Consider the following 24,556-nt stretch of genomic DNA (forward strand, 5'->3'; position numbering starts at 1 on the left):
TTTTTAATCACAAAGTTAGTAATTAATTGCTCTTTAAAATACATTTTATGCTTCTTTCTGTCTGTGTACATGAAATACACATTTATTACATGCCAAAAATTACAACATTATGGTTTAAATGTGACTGGCACGGAAGTCCGGAAATCAGAGTTAATGTTCCCACAGCAACTTTAATTCTGTCCGTGCGCACATGTAGAGCTCTAATCGTCTTCCGTTCCAGGATAATACATATAGATGGTTTGGGAAGGGAAGCTAAAGACCCATATCCTCAACTGTAGTTACAGGAAAAAAACAAAGGATAAAAGCTGTGCTCCTTTCCACGTACGTGGATGAAAAACAATGTCCCCACGCCTGGTGTTGTGTAATCCGGGAATGAAAGAATCTGCTATAATGCTGGGACTCAAGGGGACAGTTTCTTTTGCTGTGGGAACCTGAACTTTGCATTTCCTGACTTTGGGGTAATTAAAATGTCAGCCTTAATGTGGCATTAATGGAGTTTGCCATAAAAAATCCTCTTTGTTTTGTTCTCTAAAAAAATTGCTTAGAAGTTCACACTGAACCAAGTGTACTGATATCTTCAGGCTTGGGGACTGAGGCAAAGGGGTGGGAGGGGGAAGGCCAATGAAGGTGGACGGCAAGAGAGAGCCAAGGAAGGACCTACCCGGCTCCTTGACAGCGTTCAGCCCGGCAGGGTCATGCTACCTACAGAGTGAAAGTTAAACCCACCCTCACAACAGTTTGGTAATGTGTAAAGGTTACATTAAAAATAAATAAAAACTGCTAATGTGTAAGCGCATCTTGGCAAGGACACAAAAAATGAGACGATCTGATGAGGCCAGTGCAAAACCTGAGAAGGTAAGTAACCACGGATGTCAGCTTCCAACGAAACAAAGACATTGGACTTAGGTGGTTCTACAGCCCAAAGCAGGGAGACTGCCAACGGGGGTGGGATGGGGGTGCAGAATCGCTTCTCCCTTCAGTGGGAGCCTTATTTGGGGGAAAACAAAATGGGAGCATCTTTCACATGTACATGACTGTGATATGCTACGGCTTGATAGTTGTCAGGAAAGGTTTTCCTGTGGAGAGCTTCGTCTGCTCTCCTGACTTGGTTTAGTCCTGTTAAGTGTTTAAAGGGAGAGCCTGGCTCAACTCATCCTCAGCCTGTGCAGTGGGAACTGTTCTGTCAAACGCCTAGGGGTTTGGTACCCTTTGCATTCCGAAACTCATCCTAATGCCTTCCGCTCTCATCATCTGCGTTGGTTTACCATGAGACTGTTAGAAAGGGTGACGAGGTGACAAGCTAGGGGGTGATGGGGGAATATTGCTAAAAGGTGATTGTAGTGGGTGCACTGAAAAGCAGCACATGTTTCAGTAGTGATATTAACCTCACCATTTCACCAAGGAAAGCGTTTCTCAGCCATATTCCCTCTTGCTTTGACTTTTACTGGGATCTTCTGCTGAATTTGAAATGGCTCGCAGGTTAAATAGCCAACTGAGAATTTAAGGGGTCGGACTTGTTCTCTTTGCTCCAAAACGCGGCCTGTGTCCTTCAGATGCAACAACGCCATGGCTTGCCCACCCTGATCAGTTCGTAGGCAGAGCTGAATTTTCTTCTGTGGGGAGGCGTACCCATCGTGTTCTATAACCTCGTCACCAATATGAGTAGTTGAACATTCTCAAGATGCCTGTTTCGAGCCAGGAATGCCATCTCTGGGCTCAGAGCAGAGAATTCAGGCTGCTCACAGTGAGGGCAAATCCACAGACATCCCCCTCTCCCCCTCCCCATATCTGAACGAGGTAACTACTAAGCACGGCATTCATCTATCTGGGTGTCAATTTTCTCAGTTTTCTCATCTGTAAATTGGGAAGAATTATAATGACTGATGGGAAATGGGCATTAAGGCATGACTAAGAATAATTTTGCTAAACACATGACAAATAAAAAGGTGCTGTAAAAATTCAGGCACTTGTGAAAGCTTGGAACACCACATACTGGTGGAATGTTTCTGAAGTTAAAGATACTAACAAGTCAAGGGCACTATTTTTAAATGCCCCAAATCTGTTAGTTCTAAATAGAAACTGAATATTTTACCTTAAAGAAATTAGGCTTTTAAATTAATCTACGGTTAGAGTGACATTTGAAAGTAAAAAAAAAAAAAAAAAAAAAAAATCCTCTTGAATGCAAGAAGAGCATCCAAAAATCTTAACAGCTTAAAATAAACCTCTTTCCTGTCTTCTCTCAAGCAAACTCCAAATGGACAGATTTCTGTGAATCTTTCCTCAAAACAATTTTCTTCTAAGCGTAGGCTCAAATCAGGACAAACTACAATCCAAATATATTTGGAGAAAAGTATAATCAATTTAAACAACAGGTTGGAGCAGAGAAGGCTTATACATCTTAATGGCAAAATCAGAAGGACTTTCTGAACAGCTGGAGATTAGGCTTCTCCTCCCTATTTGTTCTCCTTCCAACTGTATTCAGACCTTACTGAGCTTGGATCCACTGGCTTCCTCAGGGTCACCAAGGGGCTGTGCCTTGTACATATTCCAAGCTAACGCCAAGGCCTGGTCAGATGATGCTTATGGCAAAGTATAATACACAGAGCCCAATGCTCTTTCTATTCAGCAAAACATTCATTTTATTGTAGTGGGATTTCTGGGCTAAGGCCATTCTATGTAATCTTCCCCATAAGCTGTGGCAGAAAGCCAGGCATTGGAGGTCTGCATGCAGGAGCTCCAGGTCCTTCTCCACAGGAGCAGGCTACCTTCCTGGTAGGTAGGGACAGTACGCACATGTCTACAGGCACCGCGCCACGCTATTTTCCAATTCTTCCTGTAATTACTATTAGGCTGGAGACTGCCAGGCAAGAAGGCCAAGGATGTTACCATTTTGATGGTCCACTGAACACAGTCCCTGCTTCTGACCCCCGAGTTTCTGTATAGAAGCAGCAGCTTTGTACAACTTACATGGGCTGCAGAGATTTGGATCCTGTTATTTCTCGTTTCGTTTTCTAGTGACAGCTGGAGTGTGGTCTCAGCTCAGTCACGAGTAGAAAAAGGCTCCTTCACCCAAACCCCAATCCTTAGGTCATGTCCCTTTATCCAGGGACTATTATGATGAAGAAAGTAGGGAATGGAATGTCCCAGGCTCATTCACCTCTCACCCTTTTTGCAGAGTTACATTTGCTTTGTCAGAAAAATAACAACAGGAGATTTAGAATCTCATTTCCTAATTAATAATTTTTGCTTTGTGGACAGGATAAATGGAGTCCTTTTTGGAAAATAAAACTTTCTTGGTCTGATCTTAATCCAAAGACGAATACGCCAGCTTTCTGCCTGACATCCACTGTGGAGATCAGTTCTGAATAGTTGTCGGGTATCTCAAGACTAAAAGGAATATTCTTTCCGATTGGACTCCAAGTGATTCCATTCCTTTCCATTGTCAACACATGTGTTTCTTTCTCTCTGAAGTATTGAGTTACGTTTCAGAAAATACCTCCCAAACGTGATTTATCAACTTTCTTAAAATAGAATTTGAAGAAGTGACGACTCTCAGATTATTGGGAAGACAGCAAAAACAAACAGCAACGGAGTGATTTCAGTAGTGACAATCTCATTAAGCTGCCCTTTTCCAAATTTAGCCCATAGGCAGTTTTTTTAATTAAAAAATATTTTTAACCTAAATTCTTATTGGCTACGTGAAGTCTGGGTGGCTTCTGAATTCTTGGAAGCCATTCTCTTTTCTTCTGTAAATTTATGCTGTCCTTTAACCACTTCAAAATAAATTAAAAACGGGAAAGACAGAAATTCAGCCAAGCTACAATAACTAATGCAAAGCTGACTTGTGTTATGTAATCTCAAAATGGAAGTTTCCTTTTGAGGTACATATTTGGTTGTTCAATTTTGTCATGGTGGAAGTACCATTATTCAGATCACGGGGACAAAAGAATAATTAGAAAACAGCAACACGGCTTCTGTTTTTGAGTTAATGTTATGAAAGAGAATGTGATTGATGTAATTAATCAGCCTTTTGAGGCCAAATGGCTGGTCACCTGGTTTTGAAATACACTCTAGCTTTGAAAATATAGATGTTGGCTGACTCAAAATGGTGGCAAGTTACTTTTGGCTACTTTAGAAGACCGAATGGAAACAGCTTGCTCTGAATGCAAAAAAGCCCGAACCCGGGGGAGAAGCCTGCTCCCAGCACCGCAAAGACACCATCACCTTAGTGGTGTAAGTGGTGTACTCACAATCAGATGACCCGGTGTGAGCGTGAGAGTTTGTCAGTGAATGTGTTGAGTGGATGAGGGCTGGGCCTGGAGACAAAACAGCTTCAAAGTTCAGGCAGGGAAGGCCCGGCTTGGCGCTGGATCCACCCGGCTGAGTAATCTCATTCTCCTCAGATGCCTTCTGGTTTTCAGCTGTCTTGGGTTTCTTCCTGAAAATAAACAAAGGGCCCTTTGAAGGAACTGACTGCATATTTGGGAAAAGGCATTTTTAGAATCTGTTAAAGATAACTTGATTTTTTTTTTTTTCTGAGGGGGGATGGGAGGGAGTCCAGTATGTCCCTTGTTTTAAAACAAGCTGATTCTTGTTTTTTTCCCTCCAGTAATGGCCTAACTGGGAACACATGAAAGCATATGGGCCAAGCAAACAGCACCACATTTGGACTCTGTTGGCTGCATAAAAAGACCCTGTCCCAGAACTTTAGACAGCTTGAGCTACGTATGGCTGACATTATCCAAGAAAGCATCCTTTTTTCCCCCGTTAAGAGTTTTAACATGGTCTGGAAAAATACTAGTGGAGGTTTTACCGTTCTAGCATTTGTCAGGAAGCTTAGAGACAGGACCCGTGGAGTAATGGGAGGAGCACTGGACTGGGAGTCTGGAGACTTGAGCTATGGTACTAGCTGTGCCTCTAACTTGCTGTGTGGCCTTGGGCACCTCACTTCACCTCTCTGGGCTTCAGTTTCCTCATCTGTAAAATAAAGGGCTTGGATTAGAAGGCCTTAAAGGTTCCTTCTGGTTTTCAGTTTCTATTCATGGAACACATTATGTAACAGTCAACTTTCTTGCTGTTATTAGATTTTATTTTAGATCAACACATAATTTCAAATCACAATCTAAATTTGCAGGTTGTACAGATGAGAGGGGTAGTGATGAAAGGATTTGTTAAAGCAGCAAATGAAAAGTGAAAAGAAGAGCTTAGACTCCAGTAGGTAAAGAAGGAAGGTGTCACACAGAGAGCCTCTATTCCAACTCTTTACCCACGTGAAGCTTAAGATTCCCTTTGTTTTTTGATTTAGTGCATGATCCTGGAGTACAGGAGTGTGATTGTGTGTTTGGGACTGTGTGTTTGAAAAGAGATGGGTGAAGGGAATTAGAGAGTAATTGTCACTAATTGTTGTTTGGGACCAGGAATAAGAAGTAAAAGAGCTCAGCCATCAGTCAGCTCCTCTCCCTAGGACCATGCAACTGATGTAAATGAATAAATACTTAGCTTATGCTGCATGCACCCTAGGCCCTAGTCAAACCCGATTGGATTACTTGTCATACCCTGAACATCCCCCCAATTTTCTTGGTTCTGTGCCTTTTTTTATCATCATGTGTATGGTGAACAGAAAAAAGTATTTTCTTATTTTTTTGGTAGGAGAATATGTGTGGTACAGAATTTGTTGTAAGTAGGTCTGTTCCCATGTTTCCCTTGTTTCTCTAAGCACGGCAATGGACTTGTTATACAGAATATTTTGTATTGAAATTTGTTGTACTGGGTAGTTAAATCTGCCCTCGCAGAATATGGTGTTATGATTAGCATGCTGTGTTTCTGGTCCAACAGGTTGTGAAATCAAATCTGCTTTTCCAGAGGGCAGGAGGCAGAGATGGCATGGTAAAGATGAAAATAGAAGGAGAGCTTTCAGACATATTTTTCAGGATGGAGGAAGCCAGTACAAAAGCAACAAATTGGATTCCTTTACCCACTCTTTGTTGAATGGGTGACTAAGAAACAAACCCCCAAATCTTGAGGGTCTACATGGACCTTCAAGGAGCTCGTTTCTGGTTTTCAGTGTAGGGAAGTATCCGAGATCAAAGTTTCCAAAGCCCAACTCGTTTTTTTCCATGGAAACCAACGCTTCCTCTACGGTCCCTATTTCTATCACTGCTGTCTGTCACCAGGTTTGTCACCGGGTTGGAAACCTCAGGGTCATACACCTTCCTCTGCCTTAAAGCCAGTTTGTCAAGTCCTGACAATTGTGCTTCCTTCATATTTTGCACATCTATATTTCCATTGCTATCACCATAACACTTTTTATTTAGACTGTTGTTTACTTTCTGACTCCCATCCTCCTTGACTTCTCTACTCTCACAGCTTTGATTCACTAAATCTGAGATGACCACGTTAGGCTGACAGTCAAGGTGAATTCCATGTCTATGAGACTGTAAACTCTCTGAGGGCGAAAAACATGTCATAGCTATTTTTGAAGTCCCTGTGTTCACCCATTCGTTCCTTCTTCCTTCCCTCCCACTATTCATTTATTCATGTATTCATTTCACAAATACTTGTTACGTGCTTATGATGTGCCAGCATGGGCTAGGAAATAAAACAAGCCTAGTTTCTGCCCTCCCAGATTTGCTGTCTAGTGTATACTGTTAAGCAGAGTTGCTTAGACAAAGCTGTCATTCAATATAGGTGTGTTGATGGAATGAAATTGAGTTGAAATTAAAGTATATTCTGAGAATAGTTATAGTCTGAATCCCAATTAAGTTTCCTATTCTTTATGCAGCAGGGAAATCTACCTTGACTGGCTGCTTTTCCTTTGAATCTACGAAATGCATTTGATAAGAGTAGGACCACTTTGCCCACTGAAGCTAGGCTGGTCCTCATGAATCATTTAAATATCGGGATGAAACACTGACAGACATCACTTAAGGGAAAAAAAAAAAATTATTTCTGATACTCATAAACAAGGCCTAGGCTAGTTTCAGATGTGTGCTTCAGGAAATTAAGGAAGCCCTCTTCCAAACATGAGTACGTGGTCAACCCACCAACATTACTCTTTTATTTTTAACTTCGCAAAAGTTGTATTGTTCTTTATATCAATGGCCTTGCTTCCTTCCCTGGATTTGATCCTGCTTTCTAACTGACATCTTGCACCATATTCTCCTGTTTGTTGTCTCAGGGGTCACCTCTGGAGAACATTCAGAGCACAGAGGCACTGAAACCACTTCTACAAACAGAAAATACTGAAAACTCAACCTTTGGGCTCACCCCTTCATTTGCCTAATATCACTTTACTTGTCCTTAGACCACTGGGCCGTTTCCCAACTGCACAGATAACAGAGAGACACTCATTGTCCTTAGAAACAATTCATTTTCCATCTCACTCTCTCTAATAGTTCTTTTGGACTCCTTTTTCCAGAGCTGAGAAACACTAAAACGTAGCAGCAATCTACATCTAGACATGCACAGGTGCAGTTATTTTCACCCTATTTTTGCAGTTCATATTTCATTAAGGAGGAAAAAGCAAGTCCTTATTAATTAATTGAAAATACCTTCTTTGGCTGTGTAAAAGAATTATATAAGCACAGCACGTCTGAGGGCAAGTCTCTCCAAGCCTCGGTGGCTGTGCACTATTCCCTGGAGCCTGTAGAGGGCAGCAGCACACAGGCGGACTCCAGGCAGCATGTCAGGCAAACTCCCCACCACACCAGAACCTTCCTTCTGGTCACCATGCCAAAGGTTGGTTTGCCAAGCTCTGGCCGGCCGCTTAGCCTCTTTCTTTCTTTTCCCTCTCTCTCCCTCTCCTTCTCCCTCCCTCTCCCTCTCTCTCTCTCTGTCTCCCTCTCTCCCTCCCTCCCTCCCTCCCTCCATGTTAAAATTATACACTCTGATGAAGTCGCCCCTCAACCAGAAAATGAAAGCTCCAATGAAAAATTAGGCGAGCCAACGACAACAAAGAAAGAAAATGGGAGAAAGGAGAAAGGGGGCTGGTGAGGGGGAAGGATTTAAGAACAAGAAACGGGCAGATGTTTCGTAAATACATGCAAAGCAAAACTGGGTGTACGCGAACACTTCCGCAGAGAAACAGACCAATCACTGTGCACTTCCTCCCGCCGCACGGGTGGAGCTCTGCATTCAAAAAAAGTGTGGCCGCAGGCACCTGCGTTTCAACGGTCAGTTCTGACATTCTATCTCCCAATTGTCCACAGAGAACAAAAACATTTTCATCTCCCCACTACAGACATTTCTGTTATGAGAAGAAGGCTGTTTCAAGAACGGGGAAGGCGATTTAAGGTGACGGGAGGCTGAGTGAGCCAGCGGGACCTACTGGTTTTTAACTCTCATTGTGCTGGCCCTGGCAACAAGTTTTGGGCTGAAACATAGCAGTGAGTAAGGCTGTGGATGATGCCGGCGCTTTCCTTATTAAGACCGTATTTTATGTGTCAAGAAGTATACATGAAAACATACTGAGGAGATGGTAGGTATTAAGCATGTTAAATGCACGGAAATTAACTAGGTCGGTGGCATTTGATGTATAGATTTCACACTTCTTTGCACATATTGCACACATACAGTGATGGCAATGCTTTCGGCAACATATGGAAAATAAATATTTTATCTGTGTGAGCTCTCATCAGTCTCCGGGGGCTGCTGAGGGAAGAGTGTTCTCTTCTGTCCCCCTCTCCCAATTTTCTCTCTTCGCTGGGCTCCCACCCTCTCCTGCACATTAACATGCCTTCCACTTATCAGCCTGGTTGGATGGAAAAGAATTAGTCAGAACCTCTTTTTGATAAATACTCAGTCACTGGATCATGACAATTTTGACCCATGACCTTGCTCATGAAGTCCTTCCCCCACCCCAATCGTTTTGGTGTGGTAACTATTTCTTTGCTCTCCTTCCCAATAATACATGGAAGAGGCTTAGTAGAGTGTTTGGGAAGAGGGGCAAAGGGGAGGTGGTAACAAACCACCCCAGTGGGGGTTGGTAGTAGAACTGAGCTCTATCAGTAGCTGTGCACCCTAGGCAGATTCCTCTGCTTCTCTGGGCCTCAGTTTCCTCATCTGTAAAATGGAAATAATAATACCTTCTAGGGCTGATGTGAGGATTAAATAAGACACTTCCTGTCAAGTGATTGGCATAGCGCTGGCACACGGTCAGTGCCCCATGAAGGTAGCTCTTTCACAGAAAGCATCAGTTCTGCGGTTTTCATCATTTCACCTAGAAGGAGGCACTTCCTTTATCTTTTTTTTTTTTTAACATCTTTATTGGAGTATAATTGCTTTACAATGGTGTGTTAGCTTCTGCTTTATAACAAAGTGAATCAGTTATACATATACATATGTTCCCATATCTCTTCCTTCTTGCGTCTCCCTCCCTCCCACCCTCCCTATCCCACCCCGCTTTATCTTTTTTAATATCTAGATTTGGGCAGGGGCAAATGGATTGTAATTTCAGCAAAGGCAGAAAGAATGCTAGGATAAGCAAACTCTTCTTCAACACTTGGATTTTACCGTATCACCCCCCTGACACCTTCTTTCTGTTCACGTGTTTGTCACTGCTGCTACTACACTATTAGCTCCTCTTGAAGTTGAGAGTCAAGCAAGCTACACTTGGCCTAGAGAAGCCCATCAAACCTGAGCACTATGGTCTATTCATTGAAACCAACCTTTGGTACTCTATCTTATCACGTCTTCTTACAATTTATCCTTTCACCGCTTGGTCTAATGTTCTCAGATCCATTTAAGATGTTTTCATGATTAAAATATTTTATTCCCTCAATTTTTCAACCTTCTTGGCAAGGTTGATTTATAATGTTTTTCAGTATATTTCTCCCTCACTGTATCAGTCAGGATCTTGGCAAGAAACAGATGGCACACTCAGAGGTTTTAACTGAAAAGCGTTTAATGAAAGGACTCTCTACTGGGGTACAGAGGAGGTTAAGGGATCCTCAAGGGATGGTGATACACCAGGGACTAGCAATGGTGCGAGGTTGTTAATCTCAGCTTTAAACTGCTAAACCGAAGGAGCGAGGAAAGGTGTGGAGTTCCCTAAGTCTAGTCAGAACTGGAGTAGGGAAGGGGCTGGACTCATAATACCCTGACCCCACTCTCCTCCCACTCTCATGTCTCTTTCTGATGCCTCCTATTGCCTAAATTCAAAGGGAAGCCAGAGGAGAAGGCAGCCTAGGTAACGTGGTTCAGAGAGGTCGGTCTCCTGGGCCATGTATCAGGGCAGAGAATGTTCTGGGGTTTTTTGTGTGTGTGTCAGGGGTGAGGGGGAGATGAATAAGCATACTTATTTTTCCCCTCTCCATTTCCTTTACCCTTTTCTTCCCAATTATACTTTCTGGAAGGAAAGACACAGCAAATCAAATGAAATCAGTTCTCTCTTAGTGTCCATTTACCTGTTTTGTCTATTTGTAATTTATGGGGGAAGAAAACTGAACATAAGCTATGTGAGAGCAAGGATTTTTGGTTTGTTCTGTTCGGTGCCACACCCCTAGTGCCTAGAACAGTGCCTGGCACATAGTAAATGCCCAGTAAATTTTAGTTGGCTGAGTAAATATACTCATGTCTGCTGTGCCAGACGCGACATATACGTTATCTCATTTAGTCATTGCAACAATCCAGGTAAGTAGGCAGGTTGCCGAGCCCAGTTGTGCAGGTGGTGTGGGAGTGGGGAGGCTTTAAAATCTAACACTCACCCACTCCTTACCCACCTCCAGGCCTTGAGACTTCACCCAGGTATTGTGAATCCATAGGGAGGGATACATTTGAAATTAGTCCACATTTTTATACCATATTCACCTCACTCAATGAAGGTTTTGCACCTATCAAGCCTCTGTAAGTTTTATTATTTCTCTTTTACACATGAGAAGCTGAGTTTCTGAAAAGCAAAGGCTGCAAGGATTAGAACCCAATTTGTCCATTCTCTAGGACCTGCAAAACATGAATGCAGGCACTGGCATTCTGCATAGGGGAAATATGTCTAATGGCACAAACAGAGGCTCCCTTGTGGGCTTCCCGGAGATTTTTAGGAAATCTTAGCTCCTGATTTCTAGGTCTGGTTATGGGTTCTCTGCAGTACAGGAAGGTAGGAGTGGCAAAGACTCTCTTCCCTCCCAAAGGATAAACCAGGCTGAAACTTTGGAAACAGGCTGCATCCTGGTGTGCCTGTGATACTTGCACCAGCAATAATTACTCTGTGATGAAGAAAAACTCAGAAAACTGTCCAGATGTGGGGATTTCTAACGCATTCTTTCGCTTGAACTTAAGGACGAATGAAGGTGCTTACACAAGCAAGTTCCTTGTATGGGTATGGAATGAGGACACTCTATTTTTGACCTTTTATCATGTCTTTAGTCCCCAGTCCCTCGAGCCCGTTAGTACTGTAGATCAGTCTGATGGTTCCCACCTCCAACCTGGCCAGGCAGGCCTGCCTATTGCCTTCATATCCGTCACCACCAATTACAATTCAGGTGACTGACAGCATTAAAGGTAAAATGCAAAGCAAAATAAAACAACACAAAACTCTGACTTCATCCCTTTGGGTTTGATTTATGCCAGAATAGCTAAAGACATAAAAAATATGAATGTGAAAATCCTACCTGAAGCCTGAGAGGGATGTTAGTCTCCCAGGTTTGGCGTTTTCCAGTAACAGAGATGTCTGTAAAACACCATCCCGTTACCTGCCTCACACCATATAGGAAAATGTGTAAATATAACAACCAGAATGAGTTTTTGTTCTAAAATGTATAATTATTTTGCATGCATAGCCTCTAAGTAATTTAAATTTCTGGCTTTTCTAGTAAAAGAGAGCATATATTCATCTGTTACTTCTAGCAATGATCAATGAATACTTGAGCATATATTCATCTGTTACTTCTAGCAATGATCAATGAATGAATGATCACTCTTTCATCAGTATTTTTCTGTAGGCATCATAGCTCCTACCCCAACTTATTTCTGCAACTTGACTTGCATGGGTTGTACTTCGCCTACATAAATGTCTGATGTGGAGGGAACTAAATCAAGTACTCAGAGCTATGCATCCAGAGGGCAGAGCTGACCTGGGCACAATGGTTTAGAGATATGGCTGAAGAAGCCCGCAGCTGCAAGGGTGGGTGTTGGCCCCCTTGAGTAACAAGGAGACCACAGCATGGGACACAGAGATGCAGCTACATCACAGGTGGACACAGGCACGGAAAGCTGGCTCACGGATGTGTCCAGGGTGGCATGAAATGACAAGCTGCAGTGAGATTCAACAGAGTGGCAAAGAAGGGGGATGAGAAGCAAACAGATAGGGCTGGAGCTGCCACCGCTTCAGGCAGAGGCGAGATGACCAAGCAGAACAGCACCGGTCCCTGCAAGGTGCGCTCAGATGCAGCTCAGCGCAGCCCCCCAGCGAGGCGGGCGCGATGCTACCAGGGTGCGCACTGCAGGCTGGAAGCGGAGAACCAGTGCAGGTACTTCAGGCCGGAGTCTGGTCACCTTGCCGCATCCAAGAGATGACGCCATCTAAAATTTCATCTGCGCTTACAATTGTGTGAGTTTTTAAAAAAAATTAAACAAAGTGAACTAAGAAGCCTTTCATTGGAGGCATAATGTACTCACAGTAGTTTTCAAATAAATGGTGTCACTCTTCAGGTAAATCACTCCAAGGTTTGGGCCTAGTGCAGATGTTCATTGGGGCAGGGAACAGAGAGCGGCTGCATCTGGATCAGACAAGGAACAAACAAAGATAACGCTGTTAAATGAAGAGGTGATGGTGATCACTCATTCTACAGAGCCAGAACCGTGGGACTTGGTTGAGAGTCGGGTCCTGCACTTTGCACCAGAGAACACTGAGTCAGGGGAGGGAGGTGGAGAGGGTGTTGCCCAGGCCCCGTTTTCAGTGTTTCCACCTGACTGCCTGTCTGGTGTGAAGCTGTCAACAGCACCCGCCAGTGTGGAGCTGACGGTGTGATCCTGAGTTGGAGTTGAGGTGGAGGGTGAGGGTAGGGGAAGCCTGGCCACAGCGGACTCTTCGTCCAGTGTTCATTCCACCGCAATCTCTCTCTCACTGTTGCTCTGAGATTCTTGCCTATCTTAAAAACGCCCACTGACCTGGCCATGTTTCTGAGCTCTTGCCTTCTCTCCACCCTTCACTACAGCCTCTGTTTTCTGCCATATCCTCTAACCCCGAGGAGTTCAGCCTCAGGGGCTACAGAATGGACCCTTGTCTGTCTCAGAGCCTCAGGCCCAGAGGTCTTTTCCCAGGACTTTCCCCTTTGGCCACACTGCGCCCTGATGACCACTTTATTCCGGAAACTCTCCTCCCTTCTCATTGGGACGCTGCATCATCCTGACTTCCCGCTCTCAGTTCTCTTCTGCCTCTTTCACTGGCCTGCCTTCTCTCTCCTGTTTCCTAAATGCAGACAGGCCTCAAGATTCTCTCTCTCCTCAAGCTTTGCCTACACAGCCACCCTCCATGGCCTCAACAGTCACTTCTCCATAGAGAACACCCACATGGCTATCTTTAGTTCTCGCTTGTCTACAGAGCTCCAGACCCGCATTCTAAATAACTGCTGCTTATCAGTTCGCTGATTCATTTGCTTGTTTGTTCATTCATTCATTGTTTACATAGACTCTATTAGGCACCTAGAAAAGATGAATAAGATGGGGCCTCTAACTTTGAGAAGCTCACATCTCCATCATACACTGCACAGGCACTTCTAATTCAGAAAGTTTCCAGCAGAATTCATTGCCTTTCCCTCAAAATATGTTCCTTCTCCAGCCTTCCCATTTCCTGCTACTGGTACCATCTTCGTCCAGTTACTTGTGCCTACAACTGAGGAGTCTTCTTTAGTTCCTCCTTTTCTTTCATTTCCCATATCCAATCAGCTGCCAACTCCTGTGGTTTTTACTCAGGCTGTGAATCAATACTCACTTTTTATCCCAACACCTATTTATCGTTTTATCACGTGTTGCCTGGATTTCTGTGAGTGCCTCCTAACCGGCTTCCCTTCCCCCAGATCCTCTGTACCTCTAGTCCATCCTTCACAACAACACTACATTTACTGTTCTAAAGCACCATTCTAAACACATTACTCCTTTGCTCTTTGCTTACTGGATCAAATGCAAACTTCTCAGCTTGGCATTCTAGCCTCCTACAATATAGCCCCAATCTAATTTCTTACTCTTTTTTTCTACAGTGCATTCTACACTGCAGAAGTCCCACTTGTTCTCACCATGGTCATGGTCTTTCCTCCCCTTTCCCAATGTCTACATAGAGCTTCTTTAGGGGTCATCCAAACACCACCTCGCTTATGAGACATTTTCCAAAGGAAAGTGCCCTTCTCAAATCCTTAAGCACTTTTTGCACCACTCCCTTCCCACGTTCTATGGACTCTAATAATTATTTGTGTAATTTGTCTCCCCCCCCCCTTAAGCTTCTTGAAGGCAGAGGCCATTTTTACTCTGTGTACTTTTTACTTTGTACCCATAGAGTGCAATGCCTTGCACACAGGTTAGTGCTCAGCTGATGTCTGCTGATTCAGACCCCAAATAGCCAAAGCAATTTTGAGAAAGAAAAATGGAGCTGGAGGAATAAGGCTCCCTGACTTCAGACTATACTACAAAGCCATAGTCATCAAAACAGTACAGTAATGGCATAAATATAGAAATATAGGTCAATAGAACAGGATAGAAAGCCCAGAAATAAACCCACATGCCTATGGTCAATTAATCTATGATAAAGGAGGCAAGACTGTACAATAGGGGAAAGATAGTCTCTTCAATAAATGGTGCTGGGAAAACTGGACAGCTACATGTAAAAAAATGAAATTAGAACATTCTTTAATAACATACACAAAAATAAGCTCAAAATGGATTAAAGACCTAAATGTGAGACCGGACACTATAGAACTCAGAGGAAAACATAGGCAGAACATTCTGACATAAATCGCAGCAATATCTTTTTTTGATCCATCTCCCAGAGTAATGGAAATAAAAACAAAAACAAACAAATGGGACCTAATTAAACTCAAAAGCTTCTGCACAGCAAAGGAAACCCCCCTGAAAAATGAGGGGTTGGGGTAGATGAGCTTTAAGTTCTTTCCATAAATAAAACAAAAACACAACCTGCAGATTGGGAGAAAATATTTGCAAATGATGTGACTGACAAGGGATTAGTCCCTAAAATTTACAAACAGCACATGAGGCTTAATATCATCAAAACAAACAATCCAATCAAAAAATGGGCAGAAGATCTAAACAGACATTTCTCCAAAGGAGACATACAGATGGCCCAGAGGCACCTGAAAAGACGTTCAACATCACTAATTATTAGAGAAATGTAAATCAAAACTACCATGAGATATCACCTCACACCAGTCAAAATGACTATCATCAAAAAATCCACAAACAATAAATTCTGGAGAGGGTGTGGAGCGAAGGGAACCCTCCTACACTGTTGGTGGGAATGTAAATTGGTACAGCCACTATAGAGAACAGTATGGAGGTGCCTTAAAAAACTAAAAATAGAGCTACCATATGATCTAGCAATCCCACTCCTGGGCATATATCCAGAGAAAAACATGGTCCGAAAGGATACAGTTCATTGTAGCACTGTTTACAATAGCCAAGACATGGAAGCAACCTAAACATCCATCAACAGAGGAATGGATAAAGAAGGTGTGGTACATATATACAATGGAATACTACTCAGCCATTAAAAGGAATGAAATAATGTCATTTGCAGCAACACGGATGGACCTAGAGATTGTCATACTGAGTGAAGTAAGTCAGACAGAGAAAGAGAAATGTATGATATCGCTTGTATGTGGAATCTAAAAAGAAATGATACAAATGAACTTATTTACAAAACAGACTTAGAGAACTAACTTATGGTTACCAGGGGAGAAGGGTGTGGGGGGAGGGATAGTTAGGGAGTTTGGGATTGACATGTACACACTGCTATATTTAAAACAGATAACCAACAAGGACCTACTGTACAGCACAGGGAACTCTGCTCAATGTTATGTAACAACTTAAATGGGAAAAGAATTTGAAAAAGAATAGATACATGTATACGTATAACTGAATCACTTTCCTGTACACCCGAAACTTTCACAACATTGTTAATAAACTATACTCCAATATAAAGTAAAAAGTTTAAAAAGTTCTAAAATAAAAAGTTTATTAAAGAAAATAAAAGCAATAAAGATGCTTGCTTAGAGTCATGGAAGCTGAGATTGAACTGGAAAGACCTTAAAGCTCATCTACTCCAACCCCTCATTTTTCAGATGAGGAGATCAAGGGAACTGACTTGCTCAAGGCCACATCCTTACTAGCAGCTGAGCAACGACAATTGATAGAAAAGGTCACAAATCTCTGAATATCTACCGGTGTTGCTTGGCACCAATAGACCCAGCAGACCATCAGCAGTGACCAGACCAGAGAGAGTGAGGGGTTGGGTGCATAGCCTGCAAGGATACACTGGGTTCCACAAAAAGAAAAACTTTGTTTCACTTATTCACTTCAATAAATCAAACTAATAAATGTCCTTTTATAGTTAACTGATGTTTAAAAAATGAGGATGGATTTAAAGAACAAGGAAGCAAACCTTTTTAACATTACCAGCAGAAACAATTGTGACAATACTGCAAATACCACTGGGGTGATTCAACTCAGGGTGAAAAAGCAGAATGAAGAAATTTCTCACGCTTTGGAAAAGCAGGGGGTTCAGCTGAAGTTCTTGGTGAGAACATGCTGTGGTAATTCTATGGTTAAATTCATCTTACAGAAACATAGGCTATTGGCAATCTTGCTATTATGCCACACCAATAAATCTTTTTCCACCTCGCTTTGCCCAGTATTTATCCTATAGGCTTTTTTAAATTTTTACTTATTTTCCTTTCATTATATCACCAATCTACTTGTAGAAAAGGATAGATGACTGCTCCCAGGTCTGTTCTAATTTTCGTCCCTTGTTCTTCTCTTGTGGTAGACGAAACATTAATTGTTTAATCTCCTCTCTATCCTCATTCTCAAACGGAATCATTTTCTTTCTCCTGAAGATGTAATGCCCAACAAAACACGTTGTGGGGGTAACAGTGTTTACCTAGGTGAGGAAAACAGACTTTTCCAGGGGATCTCAGTAGATTTTACTTGTCCAGAAAAGCTCAGCTCTTAAATGCTAGCCTCCGGCCCTACAAGAGTTCACCTGTCTCCCCCAGGTGAGCACCTTACTCACTGTTACTCACCAGAGGAGAAACGTGGTGCTGGTCATTATATTCTCTTTGGCCAGTATGGTGGAGCCATGCTATGCATTGAGAGATCCATTAAATAGTAACACCCACGTAGACAGCAAATTGGGCTCAAGAGTTCCTCATAGTTCTTACTAAACCATCACATGGCTGGACAGTTATCAACCCTTCACCAGACAGAGCGTCCTTCTCTTTTCTTCCCTTGGCAACTACATTAAATGATAAAGGAAATCACTGGTCGATATGTCCAGTACAATGCAGTGAAAAATCACCTGGAAGCATACACACCCATTGTGTAATTACATAAGTGTACATTTTAAGTATGTCTAACATTAGATTTAAATTGTGCATTTTATAATTAAATGGAGACATAATCTTTCTGTCCTTTAATCACACTCCTCTTTCACAGCTCCACATTTTCTTGCTAAGATTTTCCTTTCACTTTTGGGTAAATTGGGTAAAACCTCTCTCCTTCTTCTTATTTCCCTCTTGCCTTAGCACACACCCGAGGGTTTTTAATTAGAACTATTGCATGGTGTGTCATATTTCATTACTTAAAGAGTAGTTATACTCTAAAAAAGACTCAGTGAAAATGACTTTATGAGGTTTCATATTTATCCTTTTTCAATGGCGTCCATATCCAGTGCACTCAGTTTTTAAGTCAAAAGGTAAAAGGCTGCTGGGGTCATACATTTTTCCCAGAATCTGGAAATCCAGCTATTCTCTCTGCCACTTACATCATCACTGTAATAAAGAATCTGCCCTGGGAGCCCAGCTGGCAAGGTTCTGAATGGTGCCAGAGGCAGAAGAGACAGTGGGTCATTTCCATTCCAGACTGCTGTATTGTTGACAGCTCTGCAGATCTGTCTCGGAAGCCCTTAGAGAGCAGAGCTCTTATGTAACACACTGCCACAGATTGCTGTGAGGAACTTTCTGCGGAGATCTCATTTCAGTATGGCCATTCCCCTTCTTTGGAAGTCACACCAAATCATTCTAAAACCACAGATGGGGCTTCTCTGACAAAGGCTTACAAAAAAGATAACAGTAACAATAATTTGTTAGATGTCTAAATGTTGTTAGGGACTGCATGAGGAACTTTTATGTGTAAGTTCATTCTTAGTTAATCCTCACAGCAATGTCGTGCTGTAGGTGTTAGTATACCCATTTTACAGATGTGGAAAAGTGAGACTCAGAGTGCTTAATGAACCACTCCAAGATTAGAAAGCTGTGGATAGTGAGGCCAGAATTCAAACCCAGATCTTTCTGACTCTAAATCTGTGCTTTTTTCACTACACAACAACTGCTCCAACACAGCATGGACACATTTCTAGTTCCCACTGTGATTTCAGCACAAGAAAGAGGTTTATGTTATTTCCATAATGGTTCAGAGTCACTGAAAGAAATGGGAGTACAGACCTCAGGTGAAGGAACTCTTTCAGAAACTATCAATAAGTATAACTCCTTCCTAGCTCCTTTCTAGTTGAAGATGAGGATGCCTTGTACTGGTTTTCTCAAACTCTAATGAACAAATGAATCACCCAAGATTTCTGATTCAGCGTGCCTGGGGATGGAGTCTGCGATTCTACAGTTCTAACAAGCTCCCAGGTGATGCTGATGACACTGATCTGGTACCACAGGTCCTATGTCTGACACTCACCTTCCTACTGAGGGTTGCTTTCAAAGGAGCAGTTTGAGCTGAAAAATTTGGCTAACAGCTCACACGGCATGCCTGACTTCTGATTCTGGGCCAGTTTGTCAGGTCATCGGGCAATAGACATAATTCAAGGAGTTTCTGGCACAGAGCACATCGTGAAAAAGAATAATTTCTAGATCCCACAACTGGAAATTAAAATGATCATGTCTCTAACATATGAAGTTCCTATTTTTTTACATTATTGTTATTTTTAACAATAGTATCTGGTAATAATTCAAATAACACCTTTCCTCTGAGAAATTCAATGCGCTTTACTAACTTTAATTGTCTAACAGCGATTCCCAGGTGTAGAGAAAGCGGTCTCAAAGATCACAGTAAATTTAAAATTGTTCCACTTCCCTCCTTTCTTCACCCCCAAATGTAGTGATGAATTAGTGGTGAGGGGTTACTAATTGGCAAAGACCCACTAGCTCATAATCTGAGGCACAGGAAATTTCGTAAGGCAAGGATAAATGCAATAAATAATCAACAGAGAGATGGTTGTGAGTGCAGAGAATGTTGGTGAAAGAGAAAAGGAGAGCGTTAAAAAGAAGTAAGAGTAAGGAAAGAGAGCAAAATCATAGAACTAGCTGCATGACCTTGGATGAGTCATTTAACCGCTAGGTAGCTCAGCTTTTTCATCTGTAAGAAAAGGAGGTGAATTTTATGATTTTAAAAGTCCTTTAAAACTCTAATAGTCCCCTGAGAAGAAAGATGTGGGAATTAAGTAGCTCATCAACCTGTTAAACCACTAAACCTGTTAAAGAAATCTGTTTGACTTTTAACTTTTTAACTAATTACCTGAAACGAATTCCCAAGTCTATATTACCAACCCACCTCCTTGGAAACTGATGAGAAAACCATTTAATGAATAAGGCACCAATCATGGCCAGAAAAACTAATCAGGAACCCCATCTTCAGCTTTTTGATGCTACAAGAAATGTTTTACTTAAAAAAATTTTAGCTCCTTAATTAACCACTAGTTAATACCCATGTCCAGAAGAAGTACCTCTGGTGGCCTGAGGACCCCTGGGATAGCCCTGCCAATAGAAGGTCCCACTCACTGTTTGTCCCTTTAAATCTATGTTAATTTTCTCTACAGGAATCTTGATTCCTCTTTGACAATTCATAAACTCTGTTAATAAGAGTTGCACATCCCAGGAGCCTTAGTGTTGTCAGGTACAGTTGATTTTTGTTTTTAAAATAAGAGATCTTTGGGACCAGGTGAGAGATAGATATATAGATATACAGATATAGATATATACATACACACATACATATGCATATATACACATATATACGTGTTTATACATATGATGATACTTTTTCTGTTTTTAATGAATACCTGTTGATGGAAACCCCTTCTCTAAGTCATCTGATACTGGAATCTTCCGGTCCAAAAAGGCTGCCGCAGGACCTGGTCATAAGGTCACTTTAAACTCCGTAATGAGGATTCCAACATGAGAACAATTTAGGGTGCAGCATGTTATTTGGTGTTATATCAGAGTTATCTATACTTTGCCCCTTGCACTGAGCATGTTTTCTGGACTAATCATTACATTTGTGGCTAAATGGAGAAACATCAAAATGGCATTAGCCAGAAGAACACATTGCCACTGTCTCCAAAGTGAAAATCACTTCCCTCTTCCTGCTTTCATCACCTCCATAGTAATCTGGCTACCCGTATTAAATGCTTACTGTGCAGCAAGTCTTGTGCTTGGCACTTTTTATACATTATTTAACTTTATCTCTTACACTCACTCTTCAGAGATGGGAATTATATTCTGATTTTATAGATGAGGAAGCTGATGTTTAGGAAAGGTGAAGTTTTTTTTTTTTGCCATAGATCACGAAGCTAGAGGGTAACAAAGCAGGGCTCTAGGGCCAGGTTTTAACCACAATGCTTTGGGGCTTAACCTACACCAAGCTGTGATCACTAAACAACTGATCTCCTGCCTTCATTCCACTGCGGTTTATTTGAGGTCCTCGTCATAGGCTTATGGTATTAGATTCTCCATCATGGTCCACTAATGCCTTCTTCAATCCTTTTTTAAACTTTTCCAAAACCTTCTATGCTTGATTTATGTTTTCCCTCCCTACTTTCATTAATATGTCAACCTAAAACCCATTACCATTTTTTTCGACAGACCTTTATCATCATCTTTTTCAGCTACTTCTTAGCCCTCATTCTCATTCCAAATTACTCTTTTGAGGCCTCACATTTGACCTCAAGTGTTCCAACCCCAGCTTGAGAATTCCCCTTCCTTAATGCCTAAGGAACCTACTCGTTTCACCTGGTCCATTAGTAGGCTCCTGCTGGCTTCACCGGATGTCTTTGTCCAGTCTGACCTTACCCCATGATCAACCATTTCAACGCTATTCTCAACAACTCTCCAGATTTCCTTGCTCCCCTGGCCTTCTATGTAACTGGGCCTCTTCTTATGTTATTCAGTTATGAATCCGTGTCACCACTCACCATTCCCTCCCACTCTCAGTACGAAACCCTGCGCATGCATGCCATCTGTACCCTTACTCCTGCTCAGTGCTGTTGCTGAGTACAAGCCTACAGCAGTTTTTCTTCATACGTTTTACTTTATCAAGTCTCATTCTTCATTCTCTTTCAGTTGATGACCTTGCCTCCTACATTAATAAGAGGATCTAGAGCATCCAGTGTGGTAAGCTCACTGACTCTCATCTCCTTCTCCAATATCTCTGAAATTTTATCATTTGTTTCCTCAAGATATAGCTTTACCTTTCTTTACATTCTCCTCCTATCTTGGAGTTTATCCTCTCTACTTCTGATCTCTATCCTTCCCTTTGGTTCCATCAGTGATATCTTTTTTTTTGTCTGTACTTGAAGACAGAAAAAAATAGTAGTACTATTAGTACTTCATAATAGTACTAAATTAATCATTATAGTATAGTGTTTTGCCCTGTCATCTACTCCTGCCCTTCAAAATCTTTCCAGCTGGTATATCTCAAAGTGAGTTTTATAGGACACTAGAACTTCAAGATGAACCTCAAAAAAAGTTCATTGGTCAAACAAATACAGGAAACACAGAATACGATATGTCTCTCTTACAAACTCATAATGCCCATAAGGATATTAAAGGTGTTGAAGACTCCAGCATTGTCCAAACTTACTGGATTACAGAACCATCCCCCACTCCCCCATCTTTCTACCGGCACATTTATTAACTTCAGAATATGCTTAGAGAAGATGCTTTAATGGATTTCCCCTGGCTCTAAACTCTTTAGCTTGGGTATGTTAGTTCACTGAATCTGTATCAAATAAGCCCTCTCAGATTTCCTTTCCATCAATATTCCATTTGGTCTAAACTGGTTAACTTACAGAATGTCAGAAAGACTAAGCACGTTCGTATCTCTGAGCCTCTGAACATACCATTTTGGCTGCTTGGAAGGCCTCTATGACCTTTTTGTTATCTAGGCCTTTCCTTTCTTTCAAGGCCTGTATCAATCATGTATCTGTTATGAAAACTGTCTCAGCCCATGCTGACCTCTGCTACTCATTTAACACTTAGATAAATGGTTGTAGTTTAACCCCTGTGTCCTCTATCACTGGTAAGAATGTAAATTCTCTAGGACATAGGCCTTGGTTTACACATTATAAAAACTCCAGCACCTAGGGTGGCCCTTTGTGCAATACTAGGTGGTTATAATCATATTATTAGAGGCCGTGAACAGAAATAGTTAACACTGGGGCATGTTAGGTCAAAACTTGATTTCTGTAGCTATGGGGACAGTTTAATATGCTAAAGGCCCAGGTGAATGTACCACCACCTTGTGGGGAAGAAACACCATCCATTATTACCATCATCACCTCCACAAATGGTAACATGTATGCTTTGGGGAGATGAAGGCTAGATCTAGAAGAGCAAAGGCAGCTCTGTTCTTAGGTGAAGATGAGACTTTGCATTAGTTGACTCCAAATGGAGAGAAGACTAAAATAATCTGGGACCATCAGAGGACCCATGAAAGGAACCAGTGGCACAAATGCCTCTCTACCAATGAGGAAATCATCATTCATGATCATTAAATCGTGGTACCTGGCTGATAAAGAAAAGCCTCTTTTCCTGCACAAGGAAGTCGGTCTTGTGCGAGGATCCACTGTTTATCACCATGCCTGGGACACAGAATATGCCATTCTGTAGGGTAGCAACCACCTGCAGGAGGTCAAAGGACTGAACGTGCTCCTGCCTTCCAGGCATCTTCCAGCCTCTATCTCTTTGGGTCGATCTGGAGACACGTTGCATTGACGAAGTTAAGACAGCTCGGCTGCTAGCACAACATGTTACCCCCAAACAGTGAATTCCATCATTCCCGTAAAGCTCTTTTTCTGCCATACCACATAGACCACTGAGCAGATTTGAAGTCTCAGGCGAGTGTGCAATAACCAGATATTAAGGGGCTTTGGGTTTTTCAGATTAGATGTATTCTGAAGTTAGGACTTAATGGATTCCCTAATAGTGAGTTTGTAGTGAGGCTAGGACTAAAAATTTGGTCTCTGGATGCCCAGTCAGGGAGTTTGATTATGAGAGAAACAGACTGTAGCTTTCTTCCTTAAAACTGCAGCAACATATGATTTTCACATTTTGGTAGAGGGGAAAATGAATTTCATTCAAGTATAGTTTGTGAAGTATTTTGCTATTTTCCTGGATAAAAAGTGGTATACAAACCAAAGATTTAATTGAAAACTATTTATAAGTTAAAATGTTTACTTAGGCTTACTTCAAAATAGGTATATATTGTATTATATAATGTATGAAAATAGTAGGATAATGGTAAAAATGCTATAATAGGAAATTCTGTGTTGGTCCTTAGTTAAAATTCATAACAATGTATTATTTATTATTAGTAGTAATCAATAATAAGCATTTTTAAAACTGGAATTTTTATTGTGGGAGATTATTGGGTGGGTGAAGCTAAATGGCTTAGCTAATTTTCTGTCATGTCCCTGTTTAGAGTTGCTTTCTGAACAATTTACACATTTGAGAGTAAAAATGAAGGGTAGCCTGACTTTTGAATGTGTCACAGGCCACTGGGTCAAGGCTGTTGCTTTCTGAGAGCCATGGGCAGTTTCTGCAGTAAAGTATCTTAATTTCTTCTTTTTGATGTAAAAATAGTTTACTTTTATGTTCTAGGTGAAATTTGAGATCTCTGCATCTCTCTCCTGTTGTCACACGTGGTGGAAATGGGGGGATACTACTGGCAATCTCTGCACTGATTTAGACCCATCAGAGCTTACGTGGTACTTTCATGGCCACTCTTTAAAAGTGAGTTCTCCCCACCACATGAGTTATACAGATGAGAAGTCTGGGGTGGGGGAGGGAGGTTTAAGTTGCCCAGCTAATGAGCAGAAGAGCTTAAATCTAAAAACCACGGTTTTCAGCAGAAAATCCTTTTTTATCCCCCAAAATGCCATGGCTGCCAACAAGCTTTGTAGCAAATCCGAGAAGCAGAGTACTAGATGGAGAATCAGAAGAACTGCCTTGTCTTCTTGGATCTGATAAGTACTAGTTGTGTGATCATGGTCAAGTCACTAACTTTTCTGAGTCTTATAAAATCATGAGCAAGGAAACAATGAATGACATAATTA

At 41.7% G+C, this 24,556-nt stretch overlaps 1 protein-coding gene across 12 annotated transcripts in view; it reads right to left on the reverse strand.

Annotated features, from left to right (window-relative positions):
• The window catches only part of ZBTB20 (zinc finger and BTB domain containing 20), a 799,945-nt gene that overhangs the window by 59,124 nt on the left and 716,265 nt on the right, over positions 1–24,556 (reverse strand). For all 12 annotated transcript variants that reach the window (XM_082394692.1, XM_082394696.1, XM_082394693.1 and 9 more), the window contains 3 exons: positions 12,613–12,713; positions 4,814–4,977; positions 4,251–4,438 (listed from right to left, as the gene is read on the reverse strand). In XM_082394692.1, coding sequence (XP_082250818.1) covers positions 4,251–4,438; positions 4,814–4,824 — 199 coding nt within the window. In that variant the 5' untranslated portion in view covers positions 4,825–4,977; positions 12,613–12,713. The remainder of the gene's footprint in view (positions 1–4,250; positions 4,439–4,813; positions 4,978–12,612; positions 12,714–24,556) is intronic.

This window comes from Balaenoptera borealis (assembly GCF_965194805.1).
Source record: "Balaenoptera borealis genome assembly, chromosome: 5".
In the NCBI taxonomy this organism is placed as follows: domain Eukaryota; kingdom Metazoa; phylum Chordata; class Mammalia; order Artiodactyla; family Balaenopteridae; genus Balaenoptera; species Balaenoptera borealis.